This window comes from Urocitellus parryii, chromosome Y (genome assembly GCF_045843805.1).
Source record: "Urocitellus parryii isolate mUroPar1 chromosome Y, mUroPar1.hap1, whole genome shotgun sequence".
NCBI lineage: Eukaryota > Metazoa > Chordata > Mammalia > Rodentia > Sciuridae > Urocitellus > Urocitellus parryii.
Genome location: NC_135548.1, coordinates 314,292 through 330,027, shown reverse-complemented (window position 1 = coordinate 330,027; position 15,736 = coordinate 314,292). Strand labels below are relative to the sequence as shown.

General features: G+C 63.0%; 1 protein-coding gene across 2 annotated transcripts; it reads right to left on the bottom strand.

Moving 5' to 3' along the window:
* Positions 1-804: 804 nt before the first annotated feature.
* On the bottom strand, positions 805-15,344 carry LOC113176946 (CD99 antigen). 2 transcript variants are annotated; one of them, XM_026381501.2, is made up of 10 exons: positions 15,187-15,344; positions 9,079-9,102; positions 8,135-8,185; positions 6,871-6,921; positions 5,945-6,001; positions 5,659-5,706; positions 5,374-5,424; positions 4,768-4,881; positions 1,648-1,704; positions 805-1,258 (listed from the first exon to the last, which is right to left on the bottom strand). In XM_026381501.2, the coding sequence occupies exons 1-10, from the start codon at positions 15,254-15,256 to the stop codon at positions 1,233-1,235; spliced, it is 549 nt and encodes a 182-aa protein (XP_026237286.2). In that variant the 5' UTR covers positions 15,257-15,344; the 3' UTR covers positions 805-1,232. The 2 variants fall into 2 exon arrangements, with proteins under 2 accessions (XP_026237286.2, XP_026237287.2); XM_026381502.2 differs by lacking the exons at positions 805-1,258; positions 1,648-1,704 and adding an exon at positions 2,292-3,538.
* Between the last annotated feature and the right edge of the window lie 392 nt (positions 15,345-15,736).

The window sequence follows — 15,736 nt, the reverse complement described above, 5'->3', positions numbered from 1 at the left end:
AAGGTGAGGAGCTGCTGCCCCCCACACACACACTACGGGGGAAAGTCGGCTGTCACCGCAGGGAAGGGACCGTTTCCAGTGACCGCGGCTCCCCCAGGAGGACACTCCCGGCCACCACAGGGAGGAGCTGCTCCCCCGTGTTCAGCCAGACCCCACGTCCACGGGGCCCAACCCCTGGTACCAGGCTCCAGAAATGGTGAGCAAACACCCACGTTCCACCCACAGGACACACGCCGCTTGGGGGGGAGACATCTGGGGGCCGGGGAGTATCTGGACAGGAAAGGATCCCAATGCGGAGGAGGGTCTGGATGGCAGGAGCACCTGGGAGCAGAGGAGTATCTGGGTGCAGAAGTGTCCCGGCGCACAAGGAGCATCTGGAGGAAGGCAGAGCCTCTGTTTAGAGGAGCATCTGAATGGAGGGGAGCACCTGGGTGCCAGGGCCGACCTATATTCAGAGAAGTAGCTGGGTGCTGGGGAGTGTCTGGCTGCCTGGGAGTATCCGGCTGCAGGGGAGTATCTGACTGGGAGCGAGCGCAGGGGAGTACCTGGTTGCTGGGAGCATCTGGGTGCGGGGGAGTATCTGGCGTCTTGGGAGTATCTGCTGCGGAGCATGCGCGTGCAGGGAACTGTCTGGCTGCCCGAGCATCTGGGTGCAGGGGAGCATCCGCGCCCTTGTGGAAGAGGAGGCCCCGCCCACGCCCCTTCCCACGGCCCCCAGCTGGAACCCACCGCGGCAAACCCCGGCGCAGAAAGCCGCTTGGTTTCCAATTTTGTTTTATTAATTGGAAAAAAAAAATCCTAAAAAATCAAAACAAAAGAAAACAGCCGGATATCCTAAGGCATCGGAGGGACGCGAGGACACTGGGGTCAGCTCCACTCGGGAGGCGTCGGGCGTCGCCTGGGTCCAGGTACTGGGCATCGGCCCAGGGCTTGCGCGTCCAGGCATCTGTCGGGGCCGGTGTCCGACCACAGGTTCTGGGTCCTGGTGGCCTTTCCCATCCCCCGGAGCCCCAGGGGTCAAGGTGAGACAAGTCCCCGCGGGTTCGTCCTGCTGGTCACCCTGCGTGCTGGTCACCTCAGGTCTGGGACAGGGAGTCCTTCAGTGGACACAGGGCGGCGGCTCCCCGAGCGCGCGGTGGCCTCTGCGCTGGCCAGCTGGTCTTGCAAAGTGTCACTGGGCAGGTGTCACTCAGCGACAGACCTGGGACTGGGCTCTTCCCACCCAGCGGCCTCTACTTCTCCAAAAGCGTGCGCTGCACTGGGTGGACAGAGGACAGGGCGTCACTCCCCCGGCGCATGCGGGGACACCCTTCCTAGAGGACCCGGGAGGACCGGGCACCTCAATCCAACACACATAGTAAAAAGTCACTCCGTGAGCCCCACGGGTGACGGATGGGACCCCCAGGAAAGGGACACCAGGGGTGCTTGACCACTAAGCCCTGTCCCCAGCCCTTTTTATTTTTTTATTTTGAGACGGGGTCTCGCTGAGTTGCTTAGCACCTGAGTGGCGGAGGCTGGCCTCCAACTTGCCGTCCTCCTGCCTCAGCCTCCCGAGAGGCTAGGATTACAGGGGTGCACCCCCGCGACACCCAGCCAAATTCTCCTTCTTAGACTTGGAAGCCGGCCTCCCTACCTGCCCTTCCTTACCTGGTGGCTCTGCGTTGGTGCCCGCTCGGTTCTCCAAGTCCACTTCTCCTTGTCCCGCTGCAAAGAATCAAACACACGCACAGCTCAGTGGAGCAGGGAACGCACTGCTCAAGATGCACAAATCACACCCGGGGGTGGTGGTGAGGGGTGGACGGGGTGGACAGCAGGGTCTGCTGCACCCCCAGGCTTCGTTTCTCAGTCCTAAGACCCTCCAGGAACGAGCAGTGGGCACGGAACCCCCACTTCAAGGCTCAGAGGGGATCGCTGGGCTTGGAACTCACGCAGCCTGCAGAAGGGGGACTTTTCGTCCCTGTTAGTACCCCGAGGGCCTTCCTTGGGCTAAAAGCTGCCCCTGCCCCTGTACCCACCTGCCCCAGAATGCAAACCACCAAAACCAGCCCTGGTGCTGGACACCGTGGCCTGTCATCCCAGCAGCTCCGGAGGCTGAGGCAGGAGGATGGTCCATTGGAGGCCAGCCTCAGCAACTTAGCTTAGAGCTAACCTAAGCCCTAAGGGGGCTGGGGACGGGGCTCGATCCGTGGAATTTCAAAGTCACCCGCGCGCCCCATGTCACCCCCTACCCCCTCGCCCTTCTCTTCCAACGCGCATCTAAAAGCCAACAGAGCTCCAAGTCCACACGAGGGTCACGGATTAAATGCGTTTATTTGTTCTCTGCACCGTCACCAAAGGACACGTTTTACACGCCACACGGAGGGGGCTCACCCACCCCCAAGTCACCCCACCCGAGCCCTCCGTGTCCCCTGATCACAGAATCTGAACGCACAGCGCACCCTGCCGTGGTTCAAATACCGTCGTGCCTCAAGGTGTGCGGTGCGGGTTGCAATCACGGCGACAGAGAGATGGACCCCCTAAAGGGACCCTAAGATCTGCAAACTGCACCCCCACCCAGCCTCTAAGTGACACCCACAGCGAAGAAGCCAACGTGCTTGAGACCAGAGAGCGAGCGAGCCCAAGGTGTACGCAAGGCGCGCACTTGAGGGAGGTGCGCAGGTGGTGACCAGAGAGGGTGCTTGCGCTGCGGACAGGGGAACACAGCGGGTTGGCCCTTGAACTACTGCGAACTGCGAAAGCCTGGGAGCCCAGGTCAGCATGCCACCGAGTACCAGCGGCCGGTCACTCCGCGGTACTGACAAGCGGCGTTTGGGGGGGACTTGAGCCTGTGCGCCTGCGCGCCTGCGCGGACTGGCTTCTGGGGATCCTAACCGAGGATGCTTTGGACACATGTCTCCTTCCAAAAGAGCAAAAGGGCCATCCAGGCGGCCACCCTGGGGCGGTGACCAGAACCACAGTCGGTCGGTCCACCCACCTGCGGCGCCCTTTTTGGACAACGCAGGACAGGACTCTAGAGAGCCGTGTCTGCAGACCCAGCGCGGAAGGAATCCTGGGCCGAGAAGTCCCCTGCGCTGAGTGGCACTGAGTGGCACTGAGTGGCACTGAGTGGCGAGATCCCCGGGAGCAAGGGGACCCCGTCCCAGGGCTCTCCCTGCACAGTAGAGCGCAGAGGGGTCCTCGCCCTGCTGACCCGCTGCAGAGGACCCTCGGGGGCAGGGCGACACGACTCGCCCCGTTCTCTCTGTGGCCTTCCAAAGGGACACCATCCCTTCCCGTCCCTCCCCGCGCACTGGGTGCGCGCCGTGTGGCCCGAGCTCCATGCACCGAGAAGGCCCAGAAATGGAGAATTTAAGGTACAGAAATCTGCAGAGGGGACCCCGCGGGGAGGAGAGAGGCGAGCTAGCTGGGGAGGGGACCCGGGCGCACAGAGGGGGAGGCGGCTCGCTAGGCCAGGCTGCGTCCTAGGAGTGGCACAAGGGTCCTCAGGGCGCTCTGGACTGGACAGGGTGCTCTGCTCCTCCCTAGGTCTTGGAGGCATCTGAAATGGGGGGGGGACCAAAAAGAAAGAAAAAATAATAATGATAAAAAAAAAGGAGACGTTTAAGAGGTCAGCTGGGGGCAGGAGCCGGGTGGACAGAGCGCAGCCAGGTGGCGTTAGAGGACCAGGCAGGAGGCAGGAGAGTGAGCGCAGCCCGGCTCCGCACAGCGTCCAGCTGTCCATCAGGGACACAGGCCCAGCCCAAAGCGCCTCCCTGAGCATGGATTAGGCTCCGCGTGGTTGTGCGCCCCCCCCCCCCACGCGGACCTCGAAGCTGACCCGGTGCCAGGGGACAAGCAGCAGAGACAGACCCTGCAAGCGTCAGGCAGGTGGCCGGGTGACTTCACAGTGAGCCTCCCCTCGTCCCTTCCGTGGGGAACTCGGTTTGCCCCAACCCTTCCTGGCCACCCCAGGCCATTTCTCTACCTCTGTCCCTAAAACCACGGCTACCTGAGTCACGCGTTAGGCTCACTTGAAAAATTCAGGGGCGAAAACGGAAACGTGCACGGCCCAGAAAAAGGTGGAGTCTCCTGAGGGAGGCCCGAGGAGTCTCCAGAAACCGAAGGTCACTTTCTCCCCAGGTCACCACGGGGCTCCCTGGCTAGGACGCAGCCTTCCTGAGCAAGCCACCTGCGTCCCCCCTCCAGCCGCACGTCTAGCTCCGACTTGGGAAAATGGAACTAAAGGGAAATTGTAAAATCCACGTGGGCGGAGCTCCAGGCTGGTGGAGGTCCTGGCGACTTTGGGGAGACCCAGGCCGGGAGAAGGTTTGGGTTCTCCTAGATCCTTGGTGGCATCTCCTTGAACCTGGGCATTTGTGTGCCCTGTTTCCCGACTTGGAGCAAATCCCGGCCTCACTCAGGGACTTTTAAGCACCAGGTCCCAACCCCCCTGACCATGGAGTCCCCAAGACCTGGGTCCCCAAGGCGCCCCGAGTCCCGATTCTCCATCCAATTTTGCACCCCATCCAAGAGCCTCACTGGTGAATTGGTTTCACCAAATTGGACGGGAGCGACTCCCCATTTGGGGTGTCGGATGCCTCTGGGTGCAGAAAGCAAGATGGCGGCGCCGGAGCAGTTAGCAACCTGTGCACATGTGCATGTCGGAGCAGCAGGGCCTGATGGCAGACCCAGGGAGTCCCAGCCTCGCACCCGCGCGGTGAGCCGGCAAGAGCGCTGCTGCGTGTGCTTTTGCGAGGGGGCCTGGTGCGCGGTCAGGAGGGCACCTACCGTTTTCTTTGAAGCACAGCTTCTTTTTCTGGTAGGCGATGAAGCTGGAGATGGCCCCGGCCACGGCCACCACCACGGCTCCCACGATGCCGGGGACCACGCCCTCGGAGTTAGCTGCACAGAGGAAGAAACAGACGTCACCGTGACAGGGAGGGACATGCGGATGGCAGTGGAAGCTCAGGACAGCCGCCCGAGAGATGCATCTAAACACGGCCCAGGAAGCTCAGGAGGCTGAGGCAGGAGGATCGTGAGGTCAAAACCAGCCTCCGCCAAAGGGAGGCCCTGAGCAGCTCAGGGAGACCCTGTCCCTAAATAAAATGCAAAATGGGGCTGGGGACGGGGCTCAGGGGTGGAGTGACCCTGAGGTTCAATCCCGGGTACCAAACCCACCCAAAAACACCGTCACTTATTTCCCCAAATTGCAAAGTGGCCACGCAGCCGTGTGGTCGGCCCAGCTGTGGCCCGTGATTGCCGCGGAGGGACCCGGGCTCTGCCCAGGTCTTCAGGGCGATGGTGCAAACACTACGACTTCAAGCACCGTGTCCCCGGCGTCCCTTGTCCCCAGAGGAGAGGGGAAGGGAGAGGGCGGCCGTTCAAGGTACATACTCTCTTGTCCCTCGTTCCTGGGACTGCCACCGTCAGAGCCACCACCGTGTCCTGCAAAAGAAGAGTGTTGACCGAGGGCAGCCGGCTCCCGTCTCCGCTGCACCTGGAAGGTCCCCCGGAGGTCCCCTGTGTCAACGGCTGGGTCCCCATGTGGGGGCTCGGAGACGGAGGACGAAGCTGCAGGGGGGTCTTTCCGCGCGTTCGAGAGGGACCTGGCCGAGAAGCTCGGGGACACTCCGCAGGGCCGGTGGCCGCGGGGGGGTGGGGGGAGAAAGGACAACTCACCTTCACCTCCCGAAGTCCCGTCTAGGAGGTCACTGTCGGAAAAGCCACCTGGGGAGAGAGGGGGAGAGTCAGCGGGTCCTCGGGTGGAGGGGGCCGACCCGGTGCGGAGGCAGGAGGACGGCCAGTTGGAGGCCAGCCTCCGCCCGTCTCCAAAGGAAACAGAAAAAGGGTTGAAAACTGCTGATCCCGGCCCAAAGCGGCCTTTGGGGCAAGGACGGTCCCCACAACCCCCCGTCCAGCCACGCCCCATGACCCCAAGTCCAGCCGAGGGACAGGGGGGACTCACCAGAGGAGCTGGGCTGGTTGGGCCTGGGCTTGGGCTCATTGGGCGACGCTGGGGCGTCTGGAACAGAGTTAGAGCAGCGAGAAGTGAAGGGAAGGGACCTTCCTCGGCTTCCCCTGGGGTCACCCAGCCGCTGGACAGCACAGCTAGCCCTCGCCTTGAGGGGACACTCATCCCATGGTCACCTGGCAGTTGCCGTCCACCCCCTGGTGACGATGCTACTCACTGAGGGCTTTCAACAGAGGCCAAAGGTCACGTGGGAGACCATGTGAGTGAAATGAGTGGGTTGTGAGAGGTGTAGACCAATAAGTGGATTAATCCACTTGGATGGACTCACTGGGTGTAGACCAATAAGTGGATTAATCCACTTGGATGGACTCACTGGGTGTAGACCAATAAGAGGATTAATCCACTTGGATGGCCTCACTGGGTGGTGACTGCAGCAGGTGGGGTGAGGCTGGAGGAGGGGGCCCTGGGCTGTGCCTTTGGGGTCTCTGTCCTGTCCCAGGTGAGCAGAGCTCTCTCTGCTTCCTGGTGTAACCGAATAGTGGATTAATCCACTTGAATGGACTCACTGGGTGGTGACTGCAGCAGGTGGGGTGTGGCTGGAGGAGGGGTCCCTGGGCTGTGCCTTTGGGGTCTCTGTCCTGTCCCTGGTGAGCAGAGCTCTCTCTGCTCCCTGGTGCCCTGTCCTGAGCTGCTCTCCTCCTCCTCCAGGCCCTGCCGCCATCTTGTTCTGCTCCCCTTGGGCCAGAGCCAGGGAGTCGGCCACCAGGGACTGGACCTCGGACACCAGCACCAACTGCCACACCGCTCACGGCGGCAGGGATCAAAGAACACGAGTTGGGTTCCTGACGCCCCTTGCTCCTTTCTGGAAGGAAATGCGCGAGTGGGCACCTCAACGACCCTGGCCGCAGCAGGTCACTCACCGTGTCCACCACCACCACCACCGAGGGCGTCCTCGAGATTAAAGCCGTTCCCTAGAAACGGGGACAGGTGGTTAATTCCCAAGTTCTCGGGGCGCGATGCTGGCACAGAGGGATGGTCACCCGGGGGTGGAGCACAAGCAGCGGGTTATTAGCAAAGCTGAGCCTCGAGCGCGCGTGCAGCAGGGGACACTGGGGACCCTCGGGTAGCTCCCCTTTACCTTTCACACGGGGTGTTCCACCGTGTCGCTGGGCAACAAAGTTGCAACTGACTCACGCTGTCCAATTGCAACAAAGTTGCGACTCAGTTTTGTGCAGTGCGCATCCTGAGCTGCGGGGAGCTGTCCAGTAGCTTTTTCTGGGTCCGGGGACAGCCCTGACCATACTCCCTGCTTGGTGCATGGACCTTTCTCAGGGTCCAAGAGCCTCAGCCCGCTTAACTGCGTCTATTTGCAGGACCTCAGGACGCACGAGGCCGTCCTTCTTGCAGACACGGCCTCCAGGAGCCCGGAGCCCGACCTCAGGACCGAGGGGGCGCAGGAGGGAGACCCCCCAGCAGAGAAACCTCAACCCTCCTGAGGGTCTCGAGTGCCTCCCTTTGCAGAGTCGAGGCCCGCCCCTCCAGGAAGGCCCCACCTCGGTGCCCACCTTGCCAGGGCTTCGGGACGATCTTTGTCACGGGCCCCGGGGCTTCGTGCGCGGCCAAGCTTAGGTCAGCGGAGGGCGAGCAGCAGCTGCTCAGTGCGCGAGGGCTCCCCGCCGCGCCACCTTCAGAAGCAAGCAAGCAGCTAAGGCAGAGCGGCCTCCGCAGCGAGGCCAGCCAGGAGCGGGCAGCGGCCATCTCATCCGCTAGGATTCCAACCACACTCTGGGGCCCAGTGATGCCCGTTAAGGAATAGACGGGCAGAGGCCACGGGTCCCAAAGTTGGGCGTGGACATGGAATTGAAATGGCCCACGGCGGTCACCGCAGCGGCTCAGGAGGCCGAGGCAGGAGGATCGCGGGTTCAAAGCCAGCCTCCGCCAAAGCGAGGCCCTGAGGAGCTCAGGGAGACCCTGTCTCTCAATAAAATGCAAAATAGGGCTGGGGACGGGGCTCAGGGGTCCAGTGTCCCCGAGGTCAATCCCGGTACCAAACAGAAAATGTCACCACCCTGAGTGACTCATGTCCCCTGGTGGCTCCGGGAGCTGTGTCCTGCTGTTAGTTAGGGACCGGGAAGCCAGCGTTTCCTCTTTCTTTTTTGCACAGCGAGGACTCTGCCTCCTTACCGTCATTGCTCGGCTTTTTGGGAGCCTTCGTTGGCTTCTGGTCATTGTCCCCTAAGAAACAAACAAAAATAACTTGAGGTACTAGAGGGAGGCAGGGAGGCCCGCTCAGTGTCCACTCCGTGCACACGTGGAACACGGCTGGCTGCACAGGGTGGTCCCGCCGGGCTGTCCCCTTCCTCCTGAGAGACAGATGCCCCCGGAAACCACAAAAAGAGGAAGCTGACCAGCAAGACCGGGAGTGGACGGCCCGAGATCAGAGGAGAAGGCGGGGGAGGGACCCGGTGCCCATTTACTCCTCGGGAACCTCGCTTCCTCCTCAGGGACCTGCACCCAAGCGGCCTCCGTTAGGAACCCAGGCTGGGCCGGGCGCGGTGGCTCCCACCTCGGATCCCTGCAGCTCGGGAGGCTGAGGCAGGAGGATGGCCAGTTGGAGGCCAGCCTCAGCCACTCAGCCAGGCTCTAAGCCATTTAGGGTGGGACTGAGCGACTTCTAGAAGGTGTCTGCAGAGGGACTCAGTGAAGGGCCCTGAGATGGGCTCCTCCTGGGTCAGGGGGCCCTCGTGCCATGGCCGTGTCCTCCCAAGAGACAGAGGAGGGGACACAGACCCAGAGGAGGAGCCCCGTGGGGACGGAGGCAGAGACTGCAGTGAGGGGCCACCCTCCCAGGGCCACCTGGAGCCCAGGAGCTGGAGAGGCAGGAGGAGCTCCCTGGAGCCCTGGAGGGAGCTCAGCCTGGGGACCCTGGTCCAGCCCCTTCCCCAAGCCCCAGGCTGCCCGGCTTCCAGGTCACCATCTCCACTGAATGACCCCAGCGGCCACCACGGTGGACCCTGCTGCACCTCTGTGCACTGTCCCCTTCCCGAGGGGCTCACACCATCAAGGGCCTTAAGGGACACACTGTGTGCAAAGTTAAAAATAAGAATAAAAAATCAGGCGCTACTCACCGAGGGCGTCGGACAGATCGAAATCTGAGAGGAAAAGGAAGGAGATCCAGGTTAGAAATCGGGGAAATTTCGCTGGACACTGTGGCAGCGTTGGTCATCCTAGCATCTGGGGAGGCCGAGGCAGGAGGATCGCGAGTTCAAAGCCAGCCTCAGCCAAAGCGAGGCCCTAAGCAGCTCAGGGAGACCCTGTCCCTAAATAAAATGCAAACTAGGGCTGGGGACGGGGCTCAGGGGTCCAGTGTGTGGACGGTGGACGGGGCCAGGGGCAGAGGTCCACCCAGGGGCTGAGGTCTGGACACCCCCGTTTTCCTCACAGGCTGCAGAGCTCCCAGACCTAGAAGAGGACATTTGGACACTTGGAATCCCCTCCAGGTGTCCCGGGATGGGACACATTGTTGCCACCGGCCTCCCTGAGGTCCAAACCAGCTCTGCAGCTAATCCTCCTCGTGTCCGGCTCCCGGAACCCCCAGAAACCACCTGGGCACTTCCTGTTTCTTATGAGAGTCAGAACAGGTTCCCCTCGTCTTTCTGAGCCCGGCTCGTTTCAGGGCACACACATTGTCCCCTCCGGCCACCAGGCTGTCACCGAGGACAGGAGGAATCTGCCTTTTTCCTGGTTGCATACTAAGCCGTATTTCTCCCGGGGGCTCATCCTAGGTTGTCCCCATTTCTGAGCTGCTTGGAAGGACAGGGCCATGATCTTGAGGGCGCAGACGGCTGGGACACGTAGGTCATGTCATTTTACACCAGGGTGGGGGGAGGGGGCACAAAGTGACACTCAGACCTTCCAAAAAAAGGCACCAACTTCCTCTCCTTCCCTTGCCCTCCTCCTCGGTGCGCACAAACCCCAGGTGACCCATACCCAGATCTGCTGCCCAAACACCCGCCCCCCCCCAGGGACATTAGCAAGAAAGGGCAGGTGGCCAGTCGGGGTGAGGGTGGGGGGCCCCTAGATGCCCGGGGAAGCCGGCCGCTCCGATTCTCCCTCGGTTTGCAGAGAGGCTGCCTCCGCCCCGCCCCGCGCCCGCGCAACCAGCCTCCAGATGTGCAGGGGACCGGCCGATGAGTCACCAGGGCGCGTCCCAGCGGCGGCCCGAGCCCCGCCCTTCCTCGGCTCCGCGGCCAGGAAGCTCGAAAAACAAGCCGCGGCGCTGCGCACGGGCCTCCCTCCCGCCTCCCGGCCTCCCTCTTGGCCTCCCTCCCGGCTTCCCGCTGAGCTGCCTCCCGCAGGCGCGCAGGGGTGGAGCTCCGCAGGTGCAAACGCGGCCCGGAGGCGCACCGAAGGGCAGCCCGGCAGAGGCCAAGGGCCCCTGGACTTGCAAACCGGCTGGGTCGACCTACGCCGAGCTTAGGCGCCGCCTGTATACGCTGCCTTTTGCAGATCAGCTCAGGGAACCGCCTTCCAGACCGGGCGCTGGGTTTTTGCAGCCGAGAGTAGCGACAGTGTTACCCCGCGGCGGCCCCCGTCCTCTGTCACTCTGAGACATTGTCCCCCACAGTTGGGGTGTGGGGGGACAGTCCCTTCCTGAGCAGCCTGGGTCTCCAGGCAACCAGGGGACGCGGTGGCCCAGGGACCGTGTCGGGATTCTCCATGACAGTGACAGCCCACTGGAGGGTGCGGGAGGGACCCAGGCGGAGGTGACAGACGCAGAGACGGACCTGGCCGTCCCCTGGGACTCTGCACCGCGGGTCACCACAAAAGGGAACTGTCCTTTTTCCTTTCGGGGGACGCTTCTCCGCGGAGCCACACCCCCAGGGTCTCGCTGAGTTGGGTGGAGTCTTGCTAAATGGCTGAGGCTGGCCTCCCACTCTCGATCCTCCTGCCTCAGCCTCCCGAGCCGCTGGGATAACCTAGCAAAGGATCAAGGGATGGATGGGTGGGTGGACCGGTGGGTGGACAGATGGATGCACATGGATGATTGGCGGCTGGATGGTGGGTGATGGATGGGGGTGTATGTTGGGGATGGTGAGTGGGTGGTGGATAAACTTGATTGACAGCTGGATCCTGGACTCTCAGGGCCTCTGGGGTGCTCTGGTGAGGGGCTTTTAAAAAGCCTTCCGTCTCTAAGGAGGTCCCTGGACCTGTCCAAAGTGTCCAAGGTATGAACTATCTGAAGGGCTTCTCCGAGTCCTGGACAGATGCTGGGGTTGGGGACCGTGCAGAACAATTGAGGGGATTGATTCAACAGTCTGCTAACAATCTGATGCGGAAGAAGGAGCCCGCAGGAGTGGATCCTGACCTCTGGCAAAGGGCCATATCCTAAAAGATAGGCATCAAGGAGGGGATGCAGGCCAAGGAGACTAAAACCCGGTGCTTTGTTCAGGGAGCACTTGGTGCACCCAGACAGACCCGATCCCTGCGCAATTCCCTACGTGACCTCAACCCAGTGAGGAATCTGGGGACAGGGCCCTGGACGCTGGGGGGGTGGAGAAAAAGCAGAATGCCCAGATGTGGATCTAGGGAAGTTCCCTCTGTGATCACACTCGCAGTCTAGTTCTCCTCCACCATTTCCACTCCCCGCTTATCTCCAGCTCCTTATCTTGCTGGACACGGAGATGAACCCAGGCAGCGGCTCTGACCTCGGGGCTGTCTGGGGGGTCACGGCCATCGCCCCGCAGACACCTCTGGCTGGAAGCCGGACACCGGGCGGGGGGGGGGGGGCCCTGGCTGTCCCTCACGTCTGTCTGAGGGAGCTAGCTCGGTGCAGAGGGACCGAGAAGATACCACGTCCCCCGGGCTCTAGAACCATCCGTGGCTCCCGTGCCCTCCTCCAGGGGCCGGCAGGACCTGCAATCTTGGGGCGCTTCTCAGCGCACAGAGGTGTCCCCTGGAGAAGTGAGGCCCGGGAGCGTGGGGGGGGGGCGGCCAGCTGCGGTTTCCAGGGCACCCGCTGGTGTGGCTCGGGGGAAGGAAAACAGGAAACAGGAAGTTGTAGGGGGGGGGGGGTAGAGGCCCAGCCTCACCAGGGAGGCTGGCACCCGCCCAAGCCAATGGCCCAGCACCAACAGGAAGCCCCCAGAGAGAAGTGGCCATGTGCAGAGGGTGCCGTTATCACCCCATGCCGTCACCGTCCTTGTCACCATCCTTCCTCCAGGACAAGGGCACACACAAGAAGGCCAGAGCGTACAGCTGTCCCTGTGGTGTGCCGCCCTGAAGGCCACCTCCACCAGCAACAAAACGCTCCGCCTGCCACCACGCTCTCACAAGGGGACAATGACCATGTGATAAACCGCTGGAGCCAGGCGCGGTGGCACGTGCCTGTCATCCCGGTGGCTCGGGAGGCTGAGGCGGGAGGATCACAAGTTGGAGGCCAGCCTCAGCCACTCAAAGAGGCTCTGAGCAGCTCAGGGAGACCCTGTCTCTAAATAAAATATAAAAAGGGCTGGGGACGGGGCTCGGTGGCTAAGCACCCCCAGATTCAAAGGCCGGTACCCCCCCCCAAAAAAATGAATAAAATAAAATTTAAAAAAATAATTTAAAAAATCTAAAAATGATAAAAATAAAGGAGCCGGGGGTGTGGCTCCGTACTGACCGGTCCCCAGTACAAAATAAAATGAAATGAAATGAAATAGACCCCTAGGTCACCCTGATGGACGGACGGATTCCAGGGGGTGAAAGGTCCGTCTGTCTGGATTTGGGGTCTTTCTTTTGCCAAACTTGAAAATAGGTTTGAAAACCTGGTGGAAGTCAGGGGAGAGGGTGCCCAGCCCGGCCAGAGGCTGACGGCTTCTGGGTCAAAGAATCCAGCGTCCCCCCCCGAGAGGCTCCGAGCGCCTCTGGCTACCCCGCGAGAGGAGGGTCTGCAAATGTGGGGAGAGCAGGGTCCCCACGTCCTGGTGCCAGGGGACACAGAGAGCCCAGCAGGACCCGGATGACCTCCCTGAGTGCCCCTCGCTGGACAGCGCCCCCCATTGGACAGGCGTCCAGTTAGCTCTGCACGTCCCCAGCTCTGTTTTGCATTTTATTTAGGGACAGGGCCTCCCTGAGTGGCTCAGGGCCTCGCTTTGGCGGAGGCTGGCTTTGAACGCGCCATCCTCCTGCCTCAGCCTCCCGAGCCGCTGGGAGGACAGGCGTGTGTGTGCCACGGCGCCCGGCCGAGCGAGCAGCCTCTGTCCACTCACCAGAGCTCAGGGACAGACCCATAAGCACTGCCAGGACCTGGCTCGAGGGTCATGGGGGTCTCAGATCTCTGGGTGGCCGACTGCGTCCAGGTACAGAGGGACGCTTCGTGGATGGACAGGACCACAGCCGGCCACCTCAGATCTAAGGCACTGCTGAGCTCAAGGAGATGCACCAGGACCCAAGGTCCCCGCTCCGGTGCCACCTGGGAGCCAGAGCCCACCCTGCAGGGACTTCGAGCCCTCCTGGCTACAGATGTCCCCGACGGACCCTCAGTGTGCAGGGGTCTCCTGCCTCAGGTCTCCAGGGGACAATTCCTCCTCCAGTAGACGCTGCCCCTGGAGACGCCAAGCCCTGGGCCTGTGTCTTCCCACTTCTCCAAAATCCTCTGTCCCTGTGGAAGGCTCTGTCACCATCACTGAGAAATTCAAAGCCACTGTTCGGGTGACCATTCCTGGTTCCTGGGTGCCGTCCACGTGCCTGGGGAATGTCCAGGTCTCAGGGACACCCACCCAGGGCACTGTGGTACCTGGGAGCCCAGGACTCCCCGCGTCCCCAAACTGGGAACATGGAGCAGAGTTCTCAGCAGCAAGCCTTAGGACCCGTCTGGAGCCAAGATGGTTTGCAAAACCCCCTGGAAACCAAGCCCGAGGGTCACTCTCGGGAACAATCTGGTCCCCATCCCGTCCCAAGAGGATCTGATGGGAAAGAGGGGATCAGGAGCGGGAAGAGGAGGTGGAGTCCCCTGCCCCACCCTGCGGCCACCCCATCACGGAAACCATCCACATCCACAGCCTTGGGGTTGGTAGGGCCTGTGAGCACCACTGAGGCACTTCCAAGCCGACAAGCTGAAACGCCTTATTTGGGACTCAAACACGAGGAGGCCGCCCCCTCTCCACCGTAATAACCCTCCGAGAAGGTGCAATGGCCCGGCCAATTCTGCAGCAACAGCATGTCAGGAACAAGTTAGGGAACAAGTAGGACCGGCGAGCTGTAAACTCCTTTTCCCCACCAGGAGGCAGGCTGCGCTCGTGCTTGGCCGCCGTGCATTCCAAAACCGGGTTCAAATTGTCCCTAAAAACCGAGGGCCTGGTGTCTTCCCCCCACCCCCAAGTCTAGGCTGAGCTGCAGGCTGGGGGCGCTCTGCAGAGAAACTTGAAGGCCCCATCCCGGCTGCTGCGCGCTTCTCATTCCTGAACCGAACCGGCGCCCAGATACAGGCAGCGGGCGCGCGCACTCAGGGACCCAGCGGTGCCCTGCGTGGTGACAGTGACTCACACCACCCGCGCCCTGAAGCCTTTCCGTTTTGCAAAGAGGTTTGGGCAGGGATGGGGGAAAGAAAGGGCCAGGGGTCCCGGGGATTCTGCTTCTCTGGCTCCTTTCCCTGCGTGTCCCGAGTGACAAGCCCCTGTCCATCGGGTAAGGGCGCCTCGGTGTCCCCGCGTCGCTTCTCCACCAGCCGTGACCCGCGGCCAGCGCTCGCCAAGTACTTTCTCTGCCCACCTCGCCCTGCCCCTCCTCCCAGGCCCCAGCTCCCGGAGCCGATTCCAAATTTAGGCCCGGGCGCAGGGCGTGGCTGGGGCCGCGGCTCGCACACAAAGGCCCAGGTCCCCGAGGCCCCCCGTGCGCGTGGGCGAGAGGTGGCGACCCAAGTGGCCGGGGGACAGCGGGCACCGGGCTGCGGACCGTAAGCAGGTCGCCCGGGCTGGCAAGCGGAGGGGCACTGACTCCGGCTGTCCCCCGGGGCCTCCTGCAAACTTTGAAAAAGTTGGAGACGCCCGAAAAGACACGCTGACTTTTCGCGCCTGGAAGCGATCCGAGCTGGCCCCGGGGACACAGCTGGACACGCGGGCCTCCTCCTGGAGGCGTGGGTCACCCGCTGGCCGCCCGCCAGGGCTCCGGGCGCGCACCGAGGCCCCGCCGCGCGCTGCGCCTCCCGCGATGCCGTGCGCCCCCCGCGCCCCCGGGCCCTGGTGGCGGTCACTCACCCTGCGCCTGCAGCTCGGCGCCCAGCAGGAGGAGCAGCAGCAGCCCGGCCAGGGCGGCCCGACGCGCCATGGTGCGCGCGGAGCCGCAGGGGACAGTCCGGCGAGTGGAGCGCGCGGGCGGCGGCCCAGAGATCCCGGGCCCAGGCGGGGCCGGAGGAGGGGCGCCGCGCTGTCCCCGCCCCGCGCCCGCCCCGGCCACCTCCCACCCCGCGCCCTGGCCCCGGGACCGCGGCAAACCCTGGAGGGGACCCCGCGGGGCGAGTCCCGAGTGCTCCGAGGGGGTCGCCGGCCCCCGCCAAGCCCCTCCTGTCTGCAAACGGCACCGCGGGGCTCCCCACGCGCCCCCCAGGGAGGACCTCGCGCTGGGTCCGTCCCGGGAGAGGGCAGCCCCTGGTCCCCCGCGGCCTCCCCGGGCAGCTCCGACTCGAGGCGGAGGGAAGTCCCCGGGTGGGGGAGGGGCTGCGGGACCGGGCGTACGGTTGCTCCAGCTGCGCACCAGGCAAGGATTTCCCTGAAAGTGGGCCTCAGCTCTGGCAGCTTCCGGGAGCAG